This window comes from Enoplosus armatus, chromosome 21, assembly GCF_043641665.1.
Source record: "Enoplosus armatus isolate fEnoArm2 chromosome 21, fEnoArm2.hap1, whole genome shotgun sequence".
Taxonomy (NCBI): Eukaryota; Metazoa; Chordata; class Actinopteri; order Centrarchiformes; family Enoplosidae; genus Enoplosus; species Enoplosus armatus.
The window spans coordinates 143361-167426 of NC_092200.1; the positions used below are offsets into that span (position 1 = coordinate 143361).

The 24066-nt window shown below is 43.2% G+C and overlaps 2 protein-coding genes across 2 annotated transcripts in view; one reads left to right on the top strand and one right to left on the bottom strand.

Moving 5' to 3' along the window:
- LOC139304583 (piezo-type mechanosensitive ion channel component 2-like) overlaps nt 1–9347 on the top strand; it is a 54262-nt gene extending 44915 nt beyond the window's left edge. The window contains exons 44-56 of the mRNA XM_070928518.1: nt 1189–1336; nt 1436–1523; nt 1604–1730; nt 2219–2377; nt 2720–2867; nt 4613–4801; nt 5998–6090; nt 6187–6353; nt 6729–6845; nt 7086–7165; nt 8282–8495; nt 8948–9089; nt 9246–9347. Coding sequence (XP_070784619.1) covers nt 1189–1336; nt 1436–1523; nt 1604–1730; nt 2219–2377; nt 2720–2867; nt 4613–4801; nt 5998–6090; nt 6187–6353; nt 6729–6845; nt 7086–7165; nt 8282–8495; nt 8948–9089; nt 9246–9347 — 1774 coding nt within the window. The remainder of the gene's footprint in view (nt 1–1188; nt 1337–1435; nt 1524–1603; nt 1731–2218; nt 2378–2719; nt 2868–4612; nt 4802–5997; nt 6091–6186; nt 6354–6728; nt 6846–7085; nt 7166–8281; nt 8496–8947; nt 9090–9245) is intronic.
- A 6516-nt stretch (nt 9348–15863) lies between these two features.
- On the bottom strand, nt 15864–24066 carry tmem200ca (transmembrane protein 200C, genome duplicate a). The gene is made up of 4 exons (XM_070928519.1): nt 23960–24066; nt 23662–23881; nt 18758–18801; nt 15864–16992 (listed from the first exon to the last, which is right to left on the bottom strand). Exons 1-4 carry the CDS (start codon nt 24064–24066, stop codon nt 15864–15866), a joined length of 1500 nt encoding a protein of 499 aa, XP_070784620.1.

The window sequence follows — 24066 nt, forward strand, 5'->3', positions numbered from 1 at the left end:
TGAGATGTGGGACCTGACCGAGAGCCAGTGGAGGTGGGTGAGGGTGGGGGTGATGTGCTGCCAGGGCTTGGTGCGGGTGAGAACTCTGGCAGCTGAGTTTTGCACATACTGGAGCCTGTCCAGGGCTTTGGTGGGTACCGCGGACAGGAGTCCATTGCAATAATCCACACAAGAGGTGAAGGAGTGAATGAGGGTCTCTGTCACTGAGTCTGTAAGTGATGTTTTTGAGATGGGAGAAAGCAGATTTGGTGATGGATTTGATGTGTGACTGGAATGAGAGGGTGGAGTCCAAAATGACACCCAGGTTGCGGACTTCAGGGGATGGGAAGATGGAGCAGCCGTCCACATCCAGGAGAAGCTCTCCAACCTTCCATAGCAGGGCCTTGGAAGCTACAACCATGAGCTCTGTTTTGTTGCTGTTTAGCTGGAGTAGGCTAGATGACATCCAGGTTTTTATGCTCTGCAGGTAGTTGACAAGGGACTGTGGGGGGAGCTGAGTAAATGGTTTAGTGCGGAGGTAGAGCTGCGTGTCGTCAGTGTAGCAGTGGATGCTGAGGCCGTGGTGACGAATAATCTGGAGTCTGCGATAGTGATAAACTGTTTCCTGTTGGAGAGGTATGACTGGAACCAGGAAAGAGCTGTACCAGTGAGGCCTAGGTATTCGGATTATGGTGTGGGAAATTGTGTCAAAGGCTGCAGAGAGGTCCAGGAGAATGAGGATACTGATGTGGCCGGAGTCAGCAGCAATGAGGTGGTCATTGGTGATTTTGATGAGGGCGGTCTCTGTGCTGTGGTATGCTCTGAAGCCAGATTGAAGGGGTTTGTAGAGCTCATGGTTGGACATGTGCTGATGGAGTTGGACGGCAACTGCTCTTTCGAGGATCTTACTGAGAAATGGAAGGTTGGAGGCCTGCCTTTTTGAGTATAGGAGTGAGATTATGATAGAGTGCCATTTTTAAGCTGGAGGGTACCATGCCAGATTCCAAGGAGAAGTTGAAAATAGAGCCCCTTGTCTTTGTTCGTGTACTTATTATTATTATTATTATTGTTATTATTGTGTTTCTACTATTTTTTTAAACTTATAAGTCACAGTAAATACCTTACATATGAAATGTCATGTAGTCTTTGTTCGTTAATGTGTTGACTTCAATAAAGTTCTGTGAAACTCTCTCTCTCTCTCTGTGTTAGGTGTATGTCTCTTTACCGTCCGGTCCTTCAGTTTTTCAGAGCTCTCGTCCAACCAGAATACAGCGCCGTCACTGATGTTTACGTCCTCATGTTCCTGGCTGACACCGTCGATTTCATCATCATCGTCTTCGGCTTCTGGGCCTTCGGAGTAAAGTTGTATTAACTGACTGCATCGCTTCACTCTGAGTGAAACTTTATTTATCTGAATGATTGAATGATTCTATTTCATTCTATTTTCATTTCTCAGAAACACTCTGCAGCTGCTGACATCACTTCCTCCCTCTCCGAAGACCAAGTTCCTGAAGCTTTCCTGGTGATGGTTCTGATCCAGTTTGGTACGTCTGCCTGTCTGTCTTTCTGTCTGTCTGGTTACCTGTCTGTTTACCTTTCTGTCTGTCTACCTGTCTGCCTGCAGGTACCATGGTGATAGACAGGGCTCTGTATTTGAGGAAGACAGTTTTGGGGAAGTTGGTGTTCCAGGTGATTTTGGTTTTTGGGATTCACTTCTGGATGTTCTTCATCCTGCCGACAGTCACTGAGAGGTATACATATATATATATATATATATATAACATAATGAAGCTGCATCATAACTGAGCTCCGACTCTCATCTGTTTCTAACCCTATTAAACACCATCTGGGTTATATTTAGCTTGTAAAAAGCAGTTAGCAGCAGCATTTAGCGCTAACAGTGGCATTGATCAACAGCAGGAGGTGTTAGCAGCACCAACAGTAGCAGTTAGCAGAGTGTGTAGAAAGTCAAAGGGGACCTATTATGCTTCTCCTTGTTTTTTGTCGTATATAATGTGACAGTGTCACATGTTCATGTTCATAAATGTTAAAAGTTTCAAATACTGAGGTACACGCAGGCACAGCACACCAGTTATGCTCAAGTGAAGAGTTTATTCAAGGCCTCTCACAAAACAGTCTATTTGAGTAGTATTAGGCCTAATTGCATTTAATGTACTCAAGCATACAAATAACTGCATGTCCCTCTGTCTGTCTGTCTCACATGTCCATCTATCTCCAGGCGTTTCAATCAGAACCTGGTGGCTCAACTCTGGTATTTTGTCAAGTGTGTTTACTTCGGTTTATCAGCCTATCAGATTCGATCTGGTTACCCGACACGAGTTCTGGGAAACTTCCTTACGAAGAGTTACAACTACCTCAACCTCTTCCTGTTCCAGGGGTGAGTCCCCGTCAGACTCCAACACGCACCAACAGTCCAACTGTTAGCCTAGCTTAGCTCAAATATTGGAAGCAGGGGGATCTGTTAGCTTAGCTTAGTACAAAGACTGGCGCTGCAACTCTATGAAAAGAGGGAAAAAAACACCTTCCAAAAACTCCAAGTCTGTCTGATTTACATGTTGTACAAGACTCAAAGACTTCAAAAAATGAACATTTTAACAATATAACGCTCCCAGACATTACTGTTAACTCCCTGACTGTTGACATATGTAACCAAGTCTTTTTACATGTTGGTCTCTACCTGTCTGTCTCTTTACCTGACTGTCTACCTGTCTGCCTGTAGTTTCCGTCTGGTTCCCTTCCTGACGGAGCTGAGGGCGGTGATGGACTGGGTGTGGACAGACACCACTCTGTCTCTGTCCTCGTGGATCTGTGTAGAGGATGTTTACGCCCACTGCTTCGTCTTAAAGTGCTGGAGGGAGTCTGAGAAGGTATGTCTCTCTCTGCGTGTACATTTTTGTGTATTTGTATTTGTACTCAGCGTCACCCTTAGCCTTGATGTTCAAAAGAAGAGGGAGTATATAAGTTTGTATGTCTGTGTATTAGTGTGTATTTATTTTTGTGTTTCTGTATGTATATGCAGTATATGCAGTGGGGTCCAAAAGTCCAGAGACCTAGTTGAGATACTTCTATTTTGCATTTGTTTAGAATGTAATACTGTTATTTTCATTACAAGTTATAATATCAGCTCAACAATTTGAGTGAAAAGTTGAATCTTTGAAAGATGTTCAGGAATTTCAGAGAATCTTAGTCTTTGGTATGTCCCCCTTTTGCTTTAATGACAGCTTGCATTCCAGCTGGCATGGACTCCACAGGTTTATGCCAAACCTGATGACCCATGTTATCCCAGCATGATCTGACAATGTTCCAGAGGGCTTCTTGTGATGTCACAGAAGGCTTGGCTTTCTGAGTCTTCAAGTGCCCCCATAAATAGTTCAATGGGGTTGAGGTCAGGTGACTGTGGAGGAAAGTCCATGACAGTCAGGACTCCTGAGTCTTCTTTGGTCTTCCAGTAGTTCTTGCAAAGCTTTGAGGTGTGTTTGGGGTCCTTGTCCTGCTGCAGTATGAATCCCTCTCCATAAAGATGCAGACCAGAGGGTACAGCATGTCTCTGAAGAATGGAGTGGTGCTTCTCCTTGGTCAAGGTGTAGTCGATTCGCTGCAGGGGTCCAGCTCCAGAGTAGGCAACTTCCACCAGACTTGAATATTCCCACCACCATGTTTCCCTGTTGGTTTGATCCACTGCGGTATCATTCTCTCTCCTGCTCGTCTCCTTACATACACCCTTCTGCTACTGCCAGAAATCTCTAACCTGGATTCATCAGTAAATGGGACTTTTCTTCATCCACAGTAAAATGCTGCTATTTCTTAGCCCACCCCAAGAATTTGGCCTTGTTTCCCCTTTTGAGAAGTGGTTTAGAAACTGCTACTGGTCCTCTGAGACCGCTACAAGACCGCCTTCTTTTGACAGGACTTTTGATAATTGGAGTGTGGCGTTTTTTATTTAGCAGATTGTGTCTCTGTGATGAAGTTGCTTTTCTATCTCTCAGAGAACTAAGCTTGATGTATTGATCTTCTGATGGTGTGGTCACTGTTGGTCTGTCTGATCGAGCTTTGGATACAACTGATCCCGTTTCTGCAAAGCATTTTAGAGTTCCATGCACTGCCCCCTTAGAAACCTTAGTCTGGCCATGATTTGACTCTGAGAAAGCCCCTCTTTGCTCAGAATAACAGTTTGACTTCTGACACTTTCACTTAGTTCTGATGCCATGTTTCCCACTATCACAATGCTGCTTAGTGAGCAATGAATAGGTGAACACTGGCTACAGATCCACCTGAGTGTCATCTGAACACATGCTTCGATGGAAGGACACAACTCAAAAACACCTGACCTTTTGGACGAAGGAATTCAGTTGGTTGATGCCACAAATGTGCTTAAATTTGATTGCCGACCTAAAAATAGCGCAGGATCAAAATATGTCTTCTTCGTTTTACATGTCATAACTACTTGTTTTCAAATGTTTCTGAATCGTCAAACTTTGTGATTATTTCCAGGTTTTCGTTAGAATATTTGAGATTTTCAATGTGGTCTCAGATATTTGGACCCAACTCTATATACATATAACAGTATTAGCTATGCATATATATATATGTTTTTGTGTGTATTTGTACACAGAGGTACCCTCAGCCTCGTGGCCAGAAGAAGAAGCGTGTGGTGAAATACGGGATGGGCGGCCTGATTGTTCTGCTGCTCATCTGTATCGTCTGGTTTCCACTTCTCTTCATGTCGCTCATCAAATCTGTAGCCGGAGTTGTCAACCGACCGCTCGACGTCTCTCTGACCATCACACTGGGAGGCTTCCAGGTAAACTCACCTGTACTGTACACACCTTGTTACTGACCTGAGGCCTGTACTACGAAGCAGGATTTGGGGTTAGAGAGGTAACTTTAGGGTTAACCCTGTGTTTTCAGGGTTACGACAGTGGTTCACTTTCTACAGTGCCATGGCAACTTATGCTGCAAATATCACCTGCTCCGGAGCCAGATAACAGATCAACTCATATAAAAGCACCGCCTACTGACCAATCAGCTCTCATGGAAAACAGCATCACCAGTCATAGAAGAGCCTGTGGAGCTCGGTGTGGGTCGTGAGAGGGTCTCTTAGGGGGGCAGAGTGTTCAGAGACCAGCAGAGACCTTTGTCTTTCCTTGACAGTGTTTTATATGAAATATAAATTCTAGTCGGAGGGAATGACTTCTGTGTGCATTTCATTGTGCTTTTGTATACTGATATCATCCTCCAGCAGAGACTGACTGAAGCACTAAAGCCTTAGTACTTATATAATGTATATTTATGTTTTATTTGCTCCATCTGAAACTCCGGGGCTGCAGCTGACAGAATAAGACTAAAACTGTCCAACACGCCTCAGCAACACATGAATTTAATAGAACACACAAATGTAATGAGAGTCAGATCTCCTCTGGCCCTAATAATGGGGCCATGATATTAGAAGCCTTCAGTCACACAGTGGTGATTGTTTGCCAGCTGTCCTTCCTGCATCTGGCAGCTGCAGCTGTGCTGCTTTCAGCCTGGATGATGTGTTTAACTTCTTCTTTGTCTAATATTATAGTTTCCCCTTTGGTTGCAAAATATGCCGCTCTGCTGCCAGTAGACGTGTCCATGTTGTGATTGGTCAGATGCTGCAAACTCCGTCCCTTTTATGTGAATGCGGTCGTGGCTAGATTATGTAACCCTGGGTTGACATATCGAGTTGATAACCAGCGTTATGTGAGCGCTCAGTGGGATGCAGCTGTTAGATGAGGAGAAGATATCCTGGGTATGTTGAACTTGCTTTGGAGTGCAGGCCTCTGGTCTTTGTTGACAGCAGTAGCAGTACTATTAGCAGTAGTGTGAGTAGTATTATAACTAATCAGGGTTTTTTGTAGCAATAGTATTTGTACTATTGGTACTTTTTAGTTGTTGACAATAGTGGCAGTAGTATTAGCAGTATGAGCGGTAGTATTAGTAGTACTATATCTGCCCTGCTGTTGTTGTTAACAGCCGATCTTCACGATGAGTGCACAGCAGAATCAGCTCAAAGATCTGACGGAGGAAGACTTCAGCTACTTCACCAGCTCCTACAGCTACACACCTGTAAGTTCTCTGCAGCACTAGTACACACACCGATTGCAGTACTGGTGCTACAGCTTGTAGTTCTATTCCAGTAACTCTGTGGTCTGTATTTCCCAGAGTGCCTTGCAGTTCCTGGAGGCGTACGGGCGTGAGGACGTGACGGTGGCGGAGCTGCAAGGCAGCAGTAACTCTCTGTGGACCATCAGTCCTCCCAGCAGGCAGTACCTGAGCCAGGTGCTAGACCTGGACCACTTCCCCCTGACTATGTCCTGGACTGTTCAACGGTCAGCTTCACTCTACAGATCAATAATCAATCATCAATACATATTAATACTTCCCCCTGATTGTGTCCTGGATTGTTCTGTTTATGCAACGTGTCATTAATTCTTAGTAGTAGTGGAAGTACTGTTAAAGATATAGTAGCAGTAGCAGTAGCAGTAGTAGAGGTAGTAGTGGTGGCAGTAGTAGTAGAAGTTGCAGTAGTAGTAGTACTTGTGGTAGTAGCGGTACAGTTAGTGGCAGCAGCAGCAGTAGTAGTAGTAGTAGTAGTAGTAGAGATAGTAGCAGTGGCAGTTGTAGTAGTAGTAGTAGTAGTGGAGGTAGTAGCTGTACATCAGGAAAAAGAACCTTAAAAGGTTCTTAAAAATTTTTTTAAACAGGAACTTGAGTCTGGGGGCGAAGGCGGAGCTTGCTTCAGGTAAACATGTGACCTACTTGGACGATCAGACTCGCCTGGAGCTGATCCAGCTTCTGAACGGAACCAGGACACTTCCTGTGTGAGTACAGGGGGCGGGACTATACAAGGAGAGGCAGGGAGGGCCATGTGTACAAGGGAGGGCCTGTACACGGAGGGGTGGGATTATATTTTGGGTGGGAGGGGCTAGTTGTACAGTTTACTGTGATCCAGTTGTTAGCCATCATGATTAGCATTAGCATTGGCAGCAGACTGTGACAGATTTTATGTATAAAATGTAAAACCTTTCTTGTGAACTGTAGCTTTATGTGTTTGTTTCCAGGGTGATACAGGAAGTGTTTCCATGTTTCATTCGAGCTCCCAGCGACTCCAACGCCAAACCTATCGAACAGTTTTACACAGGTTTTTATATCCACACACAGTTATCATTAAAACATCCAATCAATGTTCAACAGTCTAACAAACTGAAATCACTGTCACTATTTGTTTTTCAGTTGAGAGTTAACATAAATGAAAACTACATTTCACTGAATTAGAAGTTTATTTTTCACTGTTTCACTTTCAGCAGTTAAAAATTCAGTTGTAGTAGTCAGTTTTACTTCAACAGCCCAGAATCACAAAGCAGTCTCAGAGATTCTTCTTCCAGGACAGACAGGACTAACCCTAACCCTCAAATGGTTTCAAAACAAACACAAAGAGACGCAAAATGATCACAAAGAGACACAAAACAACCACAAAGATTAAAAAAAACAACTACAAAGGGACACAGAACGACTGCAAAGAGACACAAAACTATTACAAAGAGACACAAAACAACCACAAAGATAAACAAAACAATCAGAAAGTTAAACAAAACTACAGCAAAGATAAACAAAACTACAGCAAAGATAAACAAAACAACCGCAAAGTCAGGAGGAAAGACAACATACAGTTGCACAATGCAAGTTCCACATAGAGATGTTAAGTAATAGTAATGGTAGTTGTAATAATATTAATATTGATAAAGATAATAATAGTAAGAGTAATGATAGCAATAATAATAACAATAAGACTAATAGTAATATTTGTAGCAGCGGTGGCTGCAGTCATAGATCCAGAAGAAACAAGAGAGACGAGAAAGCACTCAACCGTGGGACAGAGATGTAATAATGTATATTTTAATATCAGGACTTGAAATTTGAGTTGTAACACATTTTACTGATTTTACAAACGTGCCCCCCTTCTTTACAACTGTGCCTGACTTTTACTCAAGTATTGACTTGACAAGTATCAGTTAGTAATGTTCCTGTGCTTTATTTCACTGATTGAAGTGCAGACTTTTATAACACATCCTTTGGTTTTGTTATTGTTAAATTGAGCAACAACTGAATCATTATTATCTGTAAGTGAATAGATAAAAAATATGTTTGAACAAAAAACAAAATAGCAGTAAATGAAGGAAGTTCCACAGAGAAATTCAGTTTTGGGTCTTCTGCTGTGGTAACATCAAGTAATGTCTCTCCTCTCTCTTCCAATCAGACGGCCTCTACAAGGACATCCTGCTGGCCCTGGAGCGGTCAACCAATCAGAGCCGAGAGAATCAGGAGTGGTGGATCGTCGACCAACCGGCTGCCAGCCTGGTGCCTGTCGGGGGCAGAGCTTCGCTGAGTGACAGAAGGGAGGCGGGGCTTCAGTTGTTTGTGTTCAGTGATAAAGTCAGTCCTCCGAGTCTGGGCTTCCTGGCTGGATACGGGTAAACATTACCTTCAAGTACTGCAATAACAGGAGTATTATTACAGTACACTCACTGCAGTAACACATGTTCTTACTACAAATACCTACTGTCTGCTGTGTGTTTCTGCACCTTTCTGTCTTTGCTGCTGTGACATGTAAATTTCCCTGCTGTGGGATAAATAATGTCTAAGTCTAAGTCTTCTATTAGTTACAGTAGTATAATTACAGTAGTATGATGTACCATCTGAAATGTGTATCAATAACTGCGGTAGTAGCATTAGTAGTAGTGGCAGTGGTATTGGTCACAGTAGCACTAGGAGAAGTAAAGTAGGAGTTTCAGTAGTAACACTTAAAAGTAAGGAAACAAAGAAAGTATTGTTTTGATATCAGCACACCACAGCCACTCCCGGTCTTCTTCTTCTTCTCCTTCCTCTTCTCCTTCTTCTTCTTCTTGTGTCTCTGGCCCTGCAGCATCATGGGATTGTACGCCTCGGTGGTGTTGGTGATTGGGAAGTTTGTTAGAGAGTTCTTCAGTGGGATCAGTCACTCCATCATGTTCGAGGAGCTGCCCTGCGTCAACCGCATCCTCAAACTCTGCACCGACATCTTCCTGGTACACATTTAAAAAGCTTTATTTACACAATATGTCCACAGGCTCCGCCCTCTGAAGTGTAACCCCGCCCACAACGAGCCTGAACACCCCGTTAGGAAAAAAAGTTAATCTGATTAGCTTCTGTATTGTGATCTGATTGGCTGTTTTCCCTTTCAGGTAAGAGAGACAGGTGAGCTGGAGTTGGAGGAGGAGCTTTATGCCAAACTGATTTTCCTGTATCGATCACCAGAGACTCTGATAAAATGGACCCGACGCTGACTTCATCGATCAACACAGTATTGATTATAAACATTAGTTATTATGACATCGTCAGCTTGTAGAGGACAGCCGTCTTTGAACATGTGGTTCCTTCAACATTCTTCAAATATTATACAGAGAACGTACTCCACATGTTACTTTAAAGAACGAAGAAACCGTCAATGACGGCTCAAAGAACCGAGCTGGACAAACAACAAGAACATTTACTGAATTTTATATTGAACAGGAAACTTGGGAGAATGTCTGTGGAACATTACCTGTTTGCTGGGTGACCAATAGGGCTAACCTTCTGATCAAATCTAAACTGATCTGAGGACAGTGTTACACAGCAGACAGTGTTATGGGAATATTATATATTAATATTATATAATATAAGTACTGATTCATGCAGTTTTCCATTCAGTCCTAAGTCCTGGAAAACAAAGAGGTGTCCTGGAAAAGTTTCATGTGTTTGATAACTATGAACGCTCCCTCAGACAGGCAGCAATGATGATTGGTGGGATTTTAAAAGGACAAATCAGTGAACAAAATGTAACCAAAAGTTAAGCCCCACCCACAACCAAAATTTAAACCGTATGATTGGGTGCTACTGCTGTCACATTGACTGACAGGTGTCTAAGTACAGGGACAAAGAGAAGACAACAACTAAATTGGAGTTTTTAATGTCTCACAAACTCATTTTCCAGGACATTTTCAGTGACTTACTGTAAGAGGACTTTAAACAGGAAGTGTTGTCAAGCACTTATGAGGCGTGAATCAACAATAGATGTCCCTGCACAGCTGGTTTCACTTATTTGTATTTATTTTACCTTACAATGTTTACAGGACTAGCATCAGAATTTGTTAACACTGTTAGCTTTATGTTAGCTATAATTAGCTCAATGTTAGCTCTACTTTAGCTTTATGCTAGCACCACATTAGTTGTACATCCGCTCTGTGTTACCTTTATCAGGGCGTTTCCACCAGAGGAACTTTCCCAGGGGATTAATAACCTGTTGATAGGGGTGGGTGGATCGATACCTAAAATATTGCTGAACATCTATACTAGAATAATGGTAGTATGTACCAACACTAAGTCTTGTTTTGAGTATCAATAATAGCCCTATAGGGCCAATACCAAAAGAATGGGACCATCTCAAAAACCCAGTTTTTACCCACCTGATCAAATCAAAAGTAGCAGGAAATAGTAACAAGAAGATGTCAGCTTCCATTAGCATTTTTTTAGCAGTCTAGCTCTTTGTTGACTGTACATAAGCTCTATATTACTGCTACATTAGTTCTATGTAAGGTCTATGTAGCTCTGCATTAGCTCTACACAAGGTTTACTTCACTCTAGGTTAGCTTTATGCCACTTCTATGGTAGCGCGACTTTAGCCCTAGATTAGCTCTGTCAGCTGTGTGTTATTGCTATGTTAGCCCTATGTCAGCTCTATATTTGCTCTCATTAGCACATCAGCTCCATGTTAGGTCTACGTTAGCTCTAGATCAGCTGTACATTAGCTCTATGTCAGCTACGTGTAATTACTGTCAGATTTATATTGGCTTTGTATCAGCTTTTTTTAGCATTAAATTAGCTCCAAGCTAGGTCTACATAAGCTCTACATTAGCTTTATGTCAGTACCATGTGAGTTCTACTTTAGCCCTAGATTAGCTCTATGTTAGCTATGTGTTATTGCGATGTCTGCTCTATATTGGCTCTGTGCCAGCTTTTATTAGCAATACATTAACTCCAAGCTAGGGCTACATTAGCTCTACACTAGCTTTATGTAAGGCCTACTTGGCTGTACATTAGCTTATCAGCTCTGGGTGTGCTCCATTTCATTTGTTTGTTATCTCTACTTTAGATCTACATTAGCTCTATGTTAGCTTGGTTTCTCTCATGTCAGCTCCATGTTAGTTCTTTCTTGTTTCATTCTGACCCATTAAACCTTTGCTCAGGTGGAAGGTGAGCAGAGCTAAACTAACTCCATAGTTACATGGAGTTAGCGCTCACAGGTACAACAAAGCTAACAGGGGAGTGAGGGAGCTGTCAATCAAGCTCAGTGTAGGCACAACCACTAATCAAAAGAAATAAGTGAAAACAGCTGTTCAAACAGTCCAAACATGTCAATCACAAACGCACACTGACTACTTAGCCCACAACCCCCCTAGTGACATAAAACTGGAAGTAAATGTAACAGATTTAGAATAAATGTAGAATAATCATTAGATTGTGTTTTGTTTGATGGTTTTATTGTGAATTGTTCTCTGTAAACTCAGTGTTACCTGTGAATATTTGAAACAAACAGTATGTGAAAATAAAAGATTTGATTACCAGACTGAGTCAGCTGTTTGTACACCTGTTCACTTTCACAGATCAGCTCTGCTAAGGGCCCTTTCACACCTACCAAACAGCCGAGCCTTGGTCTGACAGAAAGAGGGGGTCTCAGTCTGGTTCAAATTGAACCATAGTTCGGACTGATAGACCAATTACAGAAGTTCTGGATGAAGCATGAAAATCTGGGAGCCATGAACGGACCCAGGCCACTTTGCCTCAACACTCATTCGCAAAAGCATTTGGGGTTTACGATACTTCCACAAGATAACAACAATGAAGTCAATGTGGCATCAATGTGTGTTTGACAGGAGAACGATGCTGTGACTCCTGAGCTGTATGAATATTTCCATGTGCTAAAAGGGAATGACCTTTTAATATCCAGGCTGCTGCATTTTCTGCAAGGCGTTAGTGTCCATGCATGCAATATATGTCCTTATTTATCCTAAAGATAGATAGTGTACTTTATTTATTCCCAAAGGGAAAGTTTTGTTACAGTGGCTATCACATACATGACAAAATGACAAAACACACATGTAGCTTACAAAAACACACAATGAAGTGCAAGATATTTCTATTAAATGAAATAAAATGTGTATTGCAAGATTTACATGAATGTTGAGGCTGTGGAATTACAGCCAGACACTATATATATTCCCTTTATACAAAGACATTATAAAAAGTGACGATTGACATATTCCTAAACACCAAAACAAAGACTGACAAAACTAAAACAACACAGACAAACAAAACAAAACAAACACAAAATAAACATAATTCAGTTAAAAGTCAAATGTGTCCGTGACAGTCGGCTCATCACTTACAACACTGATGCCCATGTAAACCATAAAAGTTGCTTCAATCAGAGATTTGATCCTCTTCACGAATTGAAAAAGATTTTCCCAAATTTAATTCAGATACCACTTAAAAAAAGTCTGACTGTCCAATATTAGGCTTCTAGTGGTGTGGTGACCAATGCCAAGGCTTGTGGATGTAGTGCGGGAAGGCAGTGATACCTCCAAACAACGCACTGAGAGCATTTGGTTCTACTTTCCCCAGTTATCTCTGATCTCTGATCTCTGATTATGCAGTCAACGCCAAAACATGTATGTGGTTTCACCGTCATAGATCTTAGACAAGCTTCAGTGTAGCAGATGGTGGACCACTTTCCATTGGATAAGACCATCATGGTTCACAAGTGTGTGTACACGTTGTAGCGACCAGTCGTCAGCATTACATCCCCGCCCACCTGTCAAAGGTTCATTCATGTTAACGCCCACAATCTGCCAATAATCCAATCACCAAAAAGCTGCACAGTGTGAATCCAACCTGAGGGCAATCTACCAGGGAGTCTCTGAGCCCAGCGGGTCGTGTTGAAGAGTCTGCGTCATGGTCGCCATCTCGGGGTAAGCAGCTTGGTCTCTGGAGGACGAATAATCTGGTGGATGTGTGCATTTCCCTGTCCAAGTTTTGTTTGGTGAGGTAAAACCTGGATCTTGAGTTGTCTTTCTTTTGTTGGACTTAACTGTTTTGAGATTGTGGGGATTGTTTCACACACACAGTCATATTGCTTTGCTTGCTGGATTTAATGCCGTTTGTTTTGCAGGGCTGGTTTTTGGTGACTAGTATTTCATTGCTGCTTGCTATTTTCTCTCCATTTTTAATTATTAGTCAGACGTGACTCTGACTGGCACCCTCTTTATTTAAAAGTGTTTAGAAACGTTAAATCTCAGCCCAAACGTCCTCCTGTATCACCTCCCCCAGATCCCCTTCATAAAGGGTTTTGATAGAGTTTAACAATTCTGTACATAAAAGATTCACTTGGTTGTAGATATATGAAATTTAGATCGATTGCATTGCTGACAGTGTTTCTGCATCACCCAACAGAGTACAGAAAAGTACCCACAGAAAAGTAACGCAAGCCAGTGCAATCTGTCTGAGGGAGTGCACAACTCTGGCACAAGAAGTGAGTCCCTCCGATGAGAATCTATATCTCATATAGAAAAACCTCAGGGAAAGCCAAAGGGCTTTGCTGTACCAGAGAATACTGGACCAAACCTGGACTAAAACACCAGCAAATACTGGGCCAAACTGGGAGTGACCAGTAAGCAATAAGACAAAGATAGAAAGAAGAAAAAACAAAACTGAACTTAATGTGCTTTATTTTGATTTATTGGTGAAAATGTTTCAGTTCAAACTAACCAGACCTGCAGACACACTCAGAGAAAGCAGGGAGTGAGAGAATGGGAGAAAACCTGTAAACTGTTCAGACAGGAGGAAGTCATCAGCTGATTGGACGTTGTGCTGTTTAGTTGAAGCAGGTTCAGTTTTCAGTGGAAGACGTCGTGTAGCTACAACTTTTACTTCAAGAAAACTTTAAAATCAGTCAGTCAGTCAGTGTTTCATCACTGAGTCACATCAACAAGTCAGAGTTTAAAACTTGGATTCTTTTTGTATTTGGTGTTGACAGTTACATGCTGGAAATGGGAGTTTGGCTGAAACATTTATATTGAACTGATGTAATGATGTTAAGTATTTCAAAGTCACAATTTATTCATTTGAGGGTACAGATAATAGTTTTGGGGATGGTCCCCCTAAATTAAAACACATTGACTGCTCCTCGTTGTTAGACTTTTGCGATGAATTTAGACACAAATGTAATACAGAAACAAAGAATATGATTCATGATGAGTTGAACAGATACATGACTTGTTGAAGCCCATGTTTACTACATCTCTCCCTGAAGTAGAAATGCATGCAGTTAAAGATTGTTCATCTTGTCCATTTAACACAAGCTTATCCAAAATATATCCAACTTGTGACATGTTCTGGTCTGGACCTGATCTGCAGGACGTCAGTCTTTAAATCTCTGATTTAAATATTGATTTAAAGACATAGACTGACACAAATCATTCATTATCATCATCATCATCCTCATCATCCTCCTCATCATCATCATTCTAGAGACATAAAGATGCAGCCTCAGCAGTCAGGATTTGGATCATGTCATAGCACAACAGCTGCTTTATATGTGCTTAACAATATTAATATTATTAATGCCCTGTACAATCAACACTGCTGTACTCTTTTTAGATCTGTCTAAAGCATTTGGTTCTGTTGTTCTCAAGGTCACTTATGAGTATCCAGTCTTCTGCCTATATCCAAACTCTTCATGGTTCTCACATTGAAATTGTTGAATGTTCTAAATACTTACACGTACACTGTCAAGCTCTTAATATTTTAAAATCAGCTGTTCCACGTGTTCAAACTGAGTTTGAACTGGTTTAAACACTAAACGTTCTACAGAAGGAACGAGCTGAAAAAGCTATTAAACTAGTAAAACTCAACGTGAAACTGTCGTCTATTTCTGTCTGCCGAAACTTAAACTGTAAATTAAGTTTAGTTTAAGTGTAAGTTTATTGTTGTTCTCAGGTCTCTGTTGAAATAGACATCTGAGACTACCTGTTTAAACTAAGGGGTTAAACAAATAAATATTACATGTTCCTATTCATAAAAGCTTTCTATCAGTCTGTGAGTGTTCTACATTGTGCTCACAGCAGGTGTTAAAAGGTTAAAGTTACAGAAGTCCACACTGATGTTCAGCAACTTTGCAGAAAACGTTTTTCAGCTCTGAACATTTTCTCTTGAATTTGAAAGACAAATTTAAAAACGTGAGTCCCAAACCTTTTCCTTGGATATGAACAACCCCCCCCCCCCGCCATGGCTCTACTCGTCCTCCAGGTGGCTTCATCCCCCAGTTTGGCAACCACCACATCAATACACCAAACATTAGTTGTAGCACACAACATCATGTGATGTTTTAGTGTAAAAAGTATTTTTAGTAAGCAGGCTGTCAGTTAACGAGCTAATTAATGTAAGTTAAACATAAAGTTCATCAGTTAATGTTGTGCTGTCATTCATTTATTCATCTGGAAGACTCCTTATTGCTACAACATGAACGAGTTCGAGTTCCTTTGATCATCCTGCAGAGACGCTCTCGTCAGACGAGTCACAGTTTAAATAGAAATAAAGTTTTGTAATGTTTAATATTTGTGTTTCATTGTTTTCAACTGTGACTTCACATCCAGAAGCAATATGTCCTTCATGTTTACAGAGAATCCTTCCTGATGTGATGCTGATGTCATTAAAAAGTCACATAACTTCAGAGTTGTGCTGTCAATCACTGACACACCTCCTGATCCTCAGTCGTCCTCCACCTCCTGCCTCAGACCAGAATCCACCTGTGAGATCATCCTCAGCTTCTCCCTGTTGGAGTACTTCCTGTGTGAGGTCACTTCCCCTGAACTCTGACCCCCGCCCTGTGATGTCACATAATGTGATGATGTGATCTCAGTCGACTCAAACGATTCATCCTCTCCGTGTGTCAGTTTGCTGTAACCTGTCGTGCTGCTGTCGGTTGGCAGGCTCCGCCTCCTGCAGGGGGGGGGCGGCGTGAAAGAGGAGGAGCAGAGGAGGTGAGACAGGGAGGAGAGCGATAGGTGGGAGGGGGAGAGGGAGGAGGAGGAGAGGAGGAGCAGGGCCTGGGAGCCTCCTGGTGCCTCCCTTTGGAGACTGGAGGAGCTGCACGAAGCTGCTGATGAACCCTGGAAGGGTCTGAGCGGGGGGGGGGTGGAGGAGCACAGAGGAGGTGGTGGACATGCATACACCTCCTCCTCCTCCTGTCTGTGGCCTCTCCGCTCCTCGTCTCCTGTGGCCCCCCTCCAGCCCCGGCCCGTCCCTGCCCGAGCTGAGTGCCTCCTACGTGGGGCAGGGGGCCGCGGGCGGCGCAGGGGTAAGGTGAAGGAGCTGAGTGTCTCCCTCTGCAGGGAGGTCCAGCAGGTGGAAAAGTGGGGGGGGCTGAAGCTGGGGAGGAGGGAGAGTCTGTGGGAGGAGGGAGGAGGAGGAGCATCTGGCTGCTCCTGGTAGATACTGAACACTGTGTCTGCACCTTCTCCATCACTACCACCTCCTCCTCCTGCTCCCCTGCTGCCAGGCAACTGTTGCCTAGACAACGGCCCACCTCCTCCCTCTTCCTCCCTCCTGTTCATCAGGGAGGCGGGATACGCCCTGGGTTTGGTCTCCAGACTCTTTGATTGGACATAGTTAACGAGGCCGTTGAGGGGATTGGCTGAGGAGCGTCGGGCGGAGGAGCTGTTGGGTTTGTGGAGGCTGTGGAGGTCAATGACAGTGGAGTAGATGTCCCGCAGGTTGATGACTTTGGTCTTCTTGTCGCGGTTCTCATGCAGGACGGCATTTGCACAGATGAAGAGAAAAATCCCAATGCCCATGATGAGAGGACCAAAGACCTTCAGCCTATCAGAGTACAGATACCTGCAGAGACATTTATTATGAACCATTTAATAGTAGTTGCTTATTTCCACATCCAGCAGTTATGGAGCAACATGATCATTCATTTGGAACCTGATGATTTTGTAGCTGTTTTTGGTCCCTACCACCTCCTGAGGGAAATATCTGTCTCTTTAGCTGCTAAACGCACCACTATGTTCAGCAGCTCATCTACCTCACCTCATCTCTACTTCTTGAACAACCTGAATTACAACAAGAACCTAAAGGACATCTAGAACCACCTAAAGGTCCACTTCAACTCTCTAATTGACCACTAAAAGCTCCTAAAGGATTATCAGAACCACCAAGAGGACACCTACAACACCCTTAAGGACCACTGTAACCTCCTAAACAACCACTAGAACCCCTTTAAAATAAGCACTAGAACCTCCTACAGGACTTTTCAATTACCACAAGGACCTATAGAACCCCCCCTCTGGGTCATGCAACAGGTCCTGTAAAGACTCCTCGGGAACATCAAAAAAGGGTTAGTGACAAATGGCCAGTTTACCACAGGATGGAACTTCAGTGACCTGATAAACTGTGGCAAAGACATTCCTGTACATTTGTGTGTGTGTGTGTGTGTGTGTATATATATGTATGTATGTATGTATGTGTGTATATATACTGTGTATGTATGTGTATATACAGCGGGGGAAATAAGTATTGAACGCATCAACATTTTTCTCAGTAAATATATTTCTGATGGGGCTATTGACATGAAATTTTCACCAGATGTCGGTAACAACCCAAGTAATCCACACATACAAAGAAATCAAAACATATATGTCCATAAATTAAGTTATGTGTAATAAAGTGGAATGACACGGGGAAAAAGTATTGAACACGCTTGCTGAAATTTATTTAATACTTAGTAGAAAAGCCTTTGTTGGTAATGACAGCTTCAAGATGCCTCCTGTATGAAGAAACTAGTCGCATGCATTGCTTGTGTTATTGTAGTTATTTCCCCCGCTATATATATATATATATATATATATATATTACTATGTGTATATATATGTGTGTGTGTGTGTGTCTGGGACAAAGTTTTATGTACTGATGAGACAAAGATGAACCTTTACCAAAGTGATGGAAAGGCTAAAGTTTGGAGAAAGAAAGGATCTGCTCATGATCCCAAACATACAAGCTCATCTGTGAAACACAGTGGAGGTAATGTCATGGCTTGGGCTTGCATGGCTTCTTCTGGGACGGGCTCATTAATCTTCATTGATGATGGCAGCAGCAAAATGAACTCAGAAACATTTTGTCTGCCAATTTAAAGAAAGATGCAACCAAACTGATTGGGAGATCCTTCATCGTGCAGCAAGATAATGACCCAAAACACACTGCCAAAACAACAAAGGATCAGGATTCATCAGGGGCAAGAAATGGAAGGTTTTAGACTGGCCAAGTCGATCTCCAGACTTAAACCCTATGGAGCATGCATTTTACCTGCTAAAGAGGAGACTGAAGGGAGTAACTCCCCAAAACAAACAACAACTGAAAGAGGCTGCAGTGAAAGCCTGGAAAAGCATCACAAAAGAAGAATGCAAAAGTTTGGTGATGTCAGTGGGTCACAAGCTTGATGCAGTTATTACAAGCAAAGGATTTGCAACTAAATATTAAGTCTTATTCACTTTAATCTATTTTAAGTCTATCTGTTCCAATACTTTTGCTCACCTAAAAATTTGGTGTTCCGTTACAAATAATGCTATCTTCGAAGTTGTGTATCAGATCCAGACGTAAATACCTGGAAATAAAAGCTGAAATGCTGATCTCTTGTCTCATATTCATCTTTTGATGTCAAACCCAAATGTTTTCAGTCTACAGCAAAAATAAAGGAATTGGCTGTTCCAATACTTTTGGAGGGGAGTGTATATGTATCTACATATGTATGTATGTGTATGTGTATATGTATATGTATGTATGTATATGTGTATATATATGTGTGTATATATGTATGCATATGTGTATATATATGTATGTATGTATATGTGTGTATATATGTATGTATGTATATGTGTATATATATGTATGTATGTATGTATATGTGTATATATGTATGTATATGTATGTGTATGTATATTTGTATATGTATGTGTATATATATATGTATGTATGTATGTATGTATGTATATATGTATATATATATATATACATACTGGCTGCACATAACAGAGGTTTATTGCCATTTATGACATTTAAACCTGGAGTAACATTGTCTATTACCCACTTTTTACTATCCTGTTTATTCATAAAGGCGTTTGGTATCTTTCAGCAACTGAGGAGACCAAGCTTTTAAACAAATCAAACAGATCTTTACAATGAAATTGGAACAAAGATATAATTAAGACAGGAGAAGTATAGGTGGAAGTTTCACGCCGACGACATCGAACACCATTGCCCCCTTTTTACAGAAGACAGTTAAACAACAAGAAACCCAAGGATCACTCTCTTGTTTTCCCTCTTGACTCTTGTGCCTGACCCTTTGGTTTTGACCACTGGCCGATGGACTCAGCTGCATCCCTAGCCGCACAGAACGTGCTGAAGGCCGGCATCCCACTAACTTTGAAAGCAAGAAGCCTGCTCAACATCTGTGTTCTAACACAACAAAAATTTGAACTGGAGAAACTCTGAATCCTACAGGACCAGCCAAGTGAGGTGTCTGAAGATGTCATCTCCCTGCTGCGAGGGAGAGAGAGAGAGATGCTCTAGGAAGGCCCACAGGAGAACCGACGTCTTCCTCCCTTTCCAGAGCCACTTTCCTCCAACAACCTGAATAACCACTTTTCCTGTGATGGGGAGGGGGGGGGGGGGTTGATGAAATAGGTTAATATGTGGTTCCTAATACATCTTACCATCATTCACTGGTATACACTGGTCTATATTCAGTCATTAAGTGTCATCACTGTATTCATTGCATTTATTCACTCATTTGAATGTTCAGTAGTTATTAGTTGTGTGCGTAGTTAGTAGTTTAAGAAACATTTCATTTTTAAAAAACCTGATTACATGAGTTTGTGTGAGTGAAGTATTACAGTCACTATACACGAGAAGAACTTAGTCTAACAGGATACCAGGATCAGTTACCACAATAATGACCTAAAGGTCCCAAAGAACCTCCAGAAGGGCCACTAAACATCCTAAAAGACTTCTAGAACCACTAAAAAGACCACTAGAACCTCCTACATGACACTTAAATTACCACACAAATTTAAAGGACCAAAAGAACCTTCCAAAGGACCACTAGAAACGTTAAAAGGCCGCTAGAAACATCACAGGACCACTAGAACTACCTAAGGGACTAGTAATTGACCACCATTGTTCCTACAAGATACTTACAACCACCTCAAGACTATAACCTGAAGGGCCTCTAGAACTACCTAAAGGAACAGAAGAGTTTTTTTACCTGTCAAGAAAATCCTCCAGAAATCCTCGTGGAAGCTGTCGGGTTGTCCCATTTATGGATTCTGTCCGGTTAAAACCATCATCACCTCCTCCTCCTTCTTCACCTCCTCGTCCTCCTTCATCTCCTCCTCCTACGTCTCCTCCCCCTATGCTGTCTCTTTCATCTACTTCCAGTTCCTCCCCCCTCTCTCCTCCCTGATGGCAGTCAGAGAGAGACGTTCAACAAAACATCGGATTCAAAATTTAAGTTTCATCTGCAGTGTGAAGGAAAGTTAAAACTGCACCTTCAGTCACAGTTTTCCAAGTCTAAAACGACACCCATGTCCATATAGAGATTGAAAAGGGTTTTGGTCCCTGTATAATGGACTGAAATCCCTTTCCTGAAGTGATTCTAATGTAAGTGATGGAGGACAAAATCCAAAGTCCTCGTCCTCCCCAAGTTAAACCAAAGTAAATCTGAGATGTCTGTTGAGTATCTTCTCTTTGTGTTACTGTCCCTTTGGAAGAGCCCCAAGAGGAACGATTACAACCAATAACTGTTTAATTGTTCATCAGAATCAGAAATACTGAATAATTTATCCCCGGGGGAAATTAGACACGTTACAGGTGCTCCCATTCTGCAGAAGAAGTAGCATAGAGCTAGAAATGAGACATACTGTATGTAAAAATGTAACAAATATATACATTTGCAGTATTTAAGTGAAAAATAAAAATATATACAATAACCATGTGTATGTATGTATACATATGTATTGCAATGGTGAATTATTGCACAGATTATTGTAATTCAGTAACAGTCAGGAGTGCACAGTTCAAGTATAAGTATAAATATAGAATAAATAATGAATTAGTTGCTGGACATTTATTTAAAGATAGACTTGAACTCTCTGTAAGACCTGAACTTTAAAGAACAGGTTTATATTCTTTAAAGTTCAGGTCTTACAGGGTCATCTGTTGGGGGGCTACATAGTCTATGTTGAACTGAAGCACAGCTTTAGCGATAGTTTGTTTAGGAACTCCCGTGCACTGGTCAAGGTACAAACACTCCCCCATCTCCTCCTGCAGCAGCAAAGATGCTTTGGCTTCCCATTAAAACATTTGGGCGACCAATGATAAAGATGTGTCTACAGAATGAGACTGGACCAACTAGAAAAGTCCACTGAGAAAGAAGTGAATAGTGAAACTTAATGGACCTGCTGGGAACAGACCAGACTGAGACGTTAAGAAGGGAAACGATTCAATTGAGATAGATAAAGAACAAAGGTGTGTATTGACAGTAACAATATCGCCTGTGACACGTTCCTCTGGCCCTGTGTCACATTCTACCGCCCCTGTGACACATTCTACTGCCCCTGTGACATGTTCCTCTGCCCCCGTGATACGTTCCTCTGCCTCTGTGACACATTCTACTGCCCCTGTGATACGTTCCTCTGCCCCCGTGACACATTCTACTGCCCATGTGACACGTTCCTCTGCCCCGTGACACATTCTTTTGCCCATGTGCCACGTACCTCTGCCCTCGTGACACGTTCTACTGCCCCCGTGACACGTTCCTCTGCCCTGTGACGCGTTCTTCTACCCCTGACACATTCTACTACCCCTGTGACAAGTTCCTCTGCCCCTGTGGCACATTCTACTACCCCCGTGACATGTTCTTCTGCCCCTGTGACACGTTCTACTACCCCTGTGACACATTCCTCTGCCCCTGTGACATGTTCCTCTGCCCCCGTGACACGTTCCTCTGCCCCTGTGTCACATTCTACTGCCCCTGTGACACATTCTACTGCCCCCGTGACACATTCTGCTGCCCCTGTGACACGTTCCTCTGCCCCAGTGACACATTCTACTGCCCCTGTAACATGTTCCTCTGCCCCCATGACACGTTCCTCTGCCCCTGTGACATGTTCTTCTGCCCCTGTGACACATTCTACTACCCCCGTGATACATTGTACTAATCCCGTGACACGTTCCTCTGCCCCTGTGACACGTTCTTCTGCCCGTGACACATTCTACTACCCCCGTGACATGTTCTACTGCCCCTGTGGTACGTTCTACTACCCCCGTGACACATCCCTATGCCCCTGTGACATGTTCCACTGCCCCAGTGACACGTTCTTCTGTCCCTGTGACACATTCTACTACCCCTGTGATACGTTCTTCTGCCCCTTTGACACATTCTACTAACCCCGTGACACGTTCTTCTGCCCCTGTGACATGTTCTACTGCCCCTGTGACACATTCTACTAACCCCGTGACACGTTCCTCTTCCCCCGTGACACGTTCTTCTGCCCCTGTGACACATTCTACTACCCCCGTGACACGTTGCACCACCCCCGTGATACGTTCCTCTTCCCCTGTGACATGTTCTTCTGCCCCTGTGACATGTTCTACTGCCCCTGTGGTACGTTCTACTACCCCTGTGACACGTTCCTCTGCCCCTGTGACACATTCTACTAACCCCATGACATGTTCCTCTTCCCCCGTGACACGTTCTTCTGCCCCTGTGACACGTTCTACTGCCCCCCTGTGACATGTTCTACTGCCCCTGTGGTACGTTCTACTACCCCTGTGACACGTAACTCTGCCGCCGTGAGACGTTCTTCTGCCCCTGTGACACGTTCTACATCCCCCGTGACACGTTCTTCTTCCCCTGTGACACATTCTACTACCCCTGTGACACGTTCTTCTGCCCTTTTGACACATTCTTCTGCCCCTGTGACACATTCCTCTGCCCCTGTGACATTTTCTACTGCCCCTGTGGCACATTCTTTGCCCCCGTGACATGTTCTACTGCCCCCGTGACACGTTCCTCTTCCCCCGTGACACGTTCTTCTGCCCCTTTGACACATTCTACTACCACCGTGACACATTGCACTAACCCCATGACATGTTCCTCTTCCCGTGACACGTTCCTCTGCCCCTGTGACACGTTCCTCTGCCCCTGTGGCACGTTCTTCTGCCCCTGTGACACGTTCCTCTGCCCCTGTGACATGTTCTACTGCCCCTGTGACACATTCTTTGCCCCCGTGACACGTTCTACTGCCCCCGTGACAGGTTCTTCTGCCCCTGTGACACATTCTACTACACATTCCTCAGCCCCCGTGACAGGTTCCTCTGCCCCCGTGACACATCTCTATGCCCCCGTGACACGTTCCACTGCCCCTGTGACACGTTCCTCCGCTCCTGTGACATGTTCTACTACTCCCCAGGTCAGAGAGGCTAAGTTCTGCCCTGTCTGGATCTTACCTGAGCATCAGCAGGTGCAGGTGTGGAGCTGCTGGAGGACACCGAGGCCATGGCGGTGCCCACCTGTGGGTGAGCGCTGATGAACAGTCCATCTCGAGGCCAGTAGCCCAGAGCTGCCATGACCACACCCACCAGCAGGACCAGGATGCCGAGCGCCGCCACGAGACCCGAGACCGAAAACAGCTTCAACTTCCCCTTCACCACCACCACCTCACTCCTCCTGAGGGGCAGGAAGTGACATCATTGTATTCTGATAGGTTACATCAACCCAGAAGGTCAGTCAGTGTGTGAGTGTTACCTCTTCTTCTTGTTTTTCCTCTTGTGTGTGTGTGCTTTGTGAGTTTTGGATCTCAGTGAATCCTGTCGCCGTGCGTTGATCCGCAGGAGGCCGCCGGTCGCGATCAT

Bases quoted from the DNA above. Each gene is read 5' to 3' on its own strand.
- tmem200ca (XM_070928519.1), bottom strand. From the start codon at position 24,066: ATGATCGCGACCGGCGGCCTCCTGCGGATCAACGCACGGCGACAGGAT. The intron at 18,802-23,661 runs GTAAGATCCAGA...TGACATCAAAAG, and splicing joins CTGCACCTGCTGATGCTCAG to ATGAATATGAGACAAGAGAT. The intron at 16,993-18,757 runs GTATTTACGTCT...ATGTCTCTGCAG, and splicing joins ATTTCAGCTTTTATTTCCAG to GTATCTGTACTCTGATAGGC.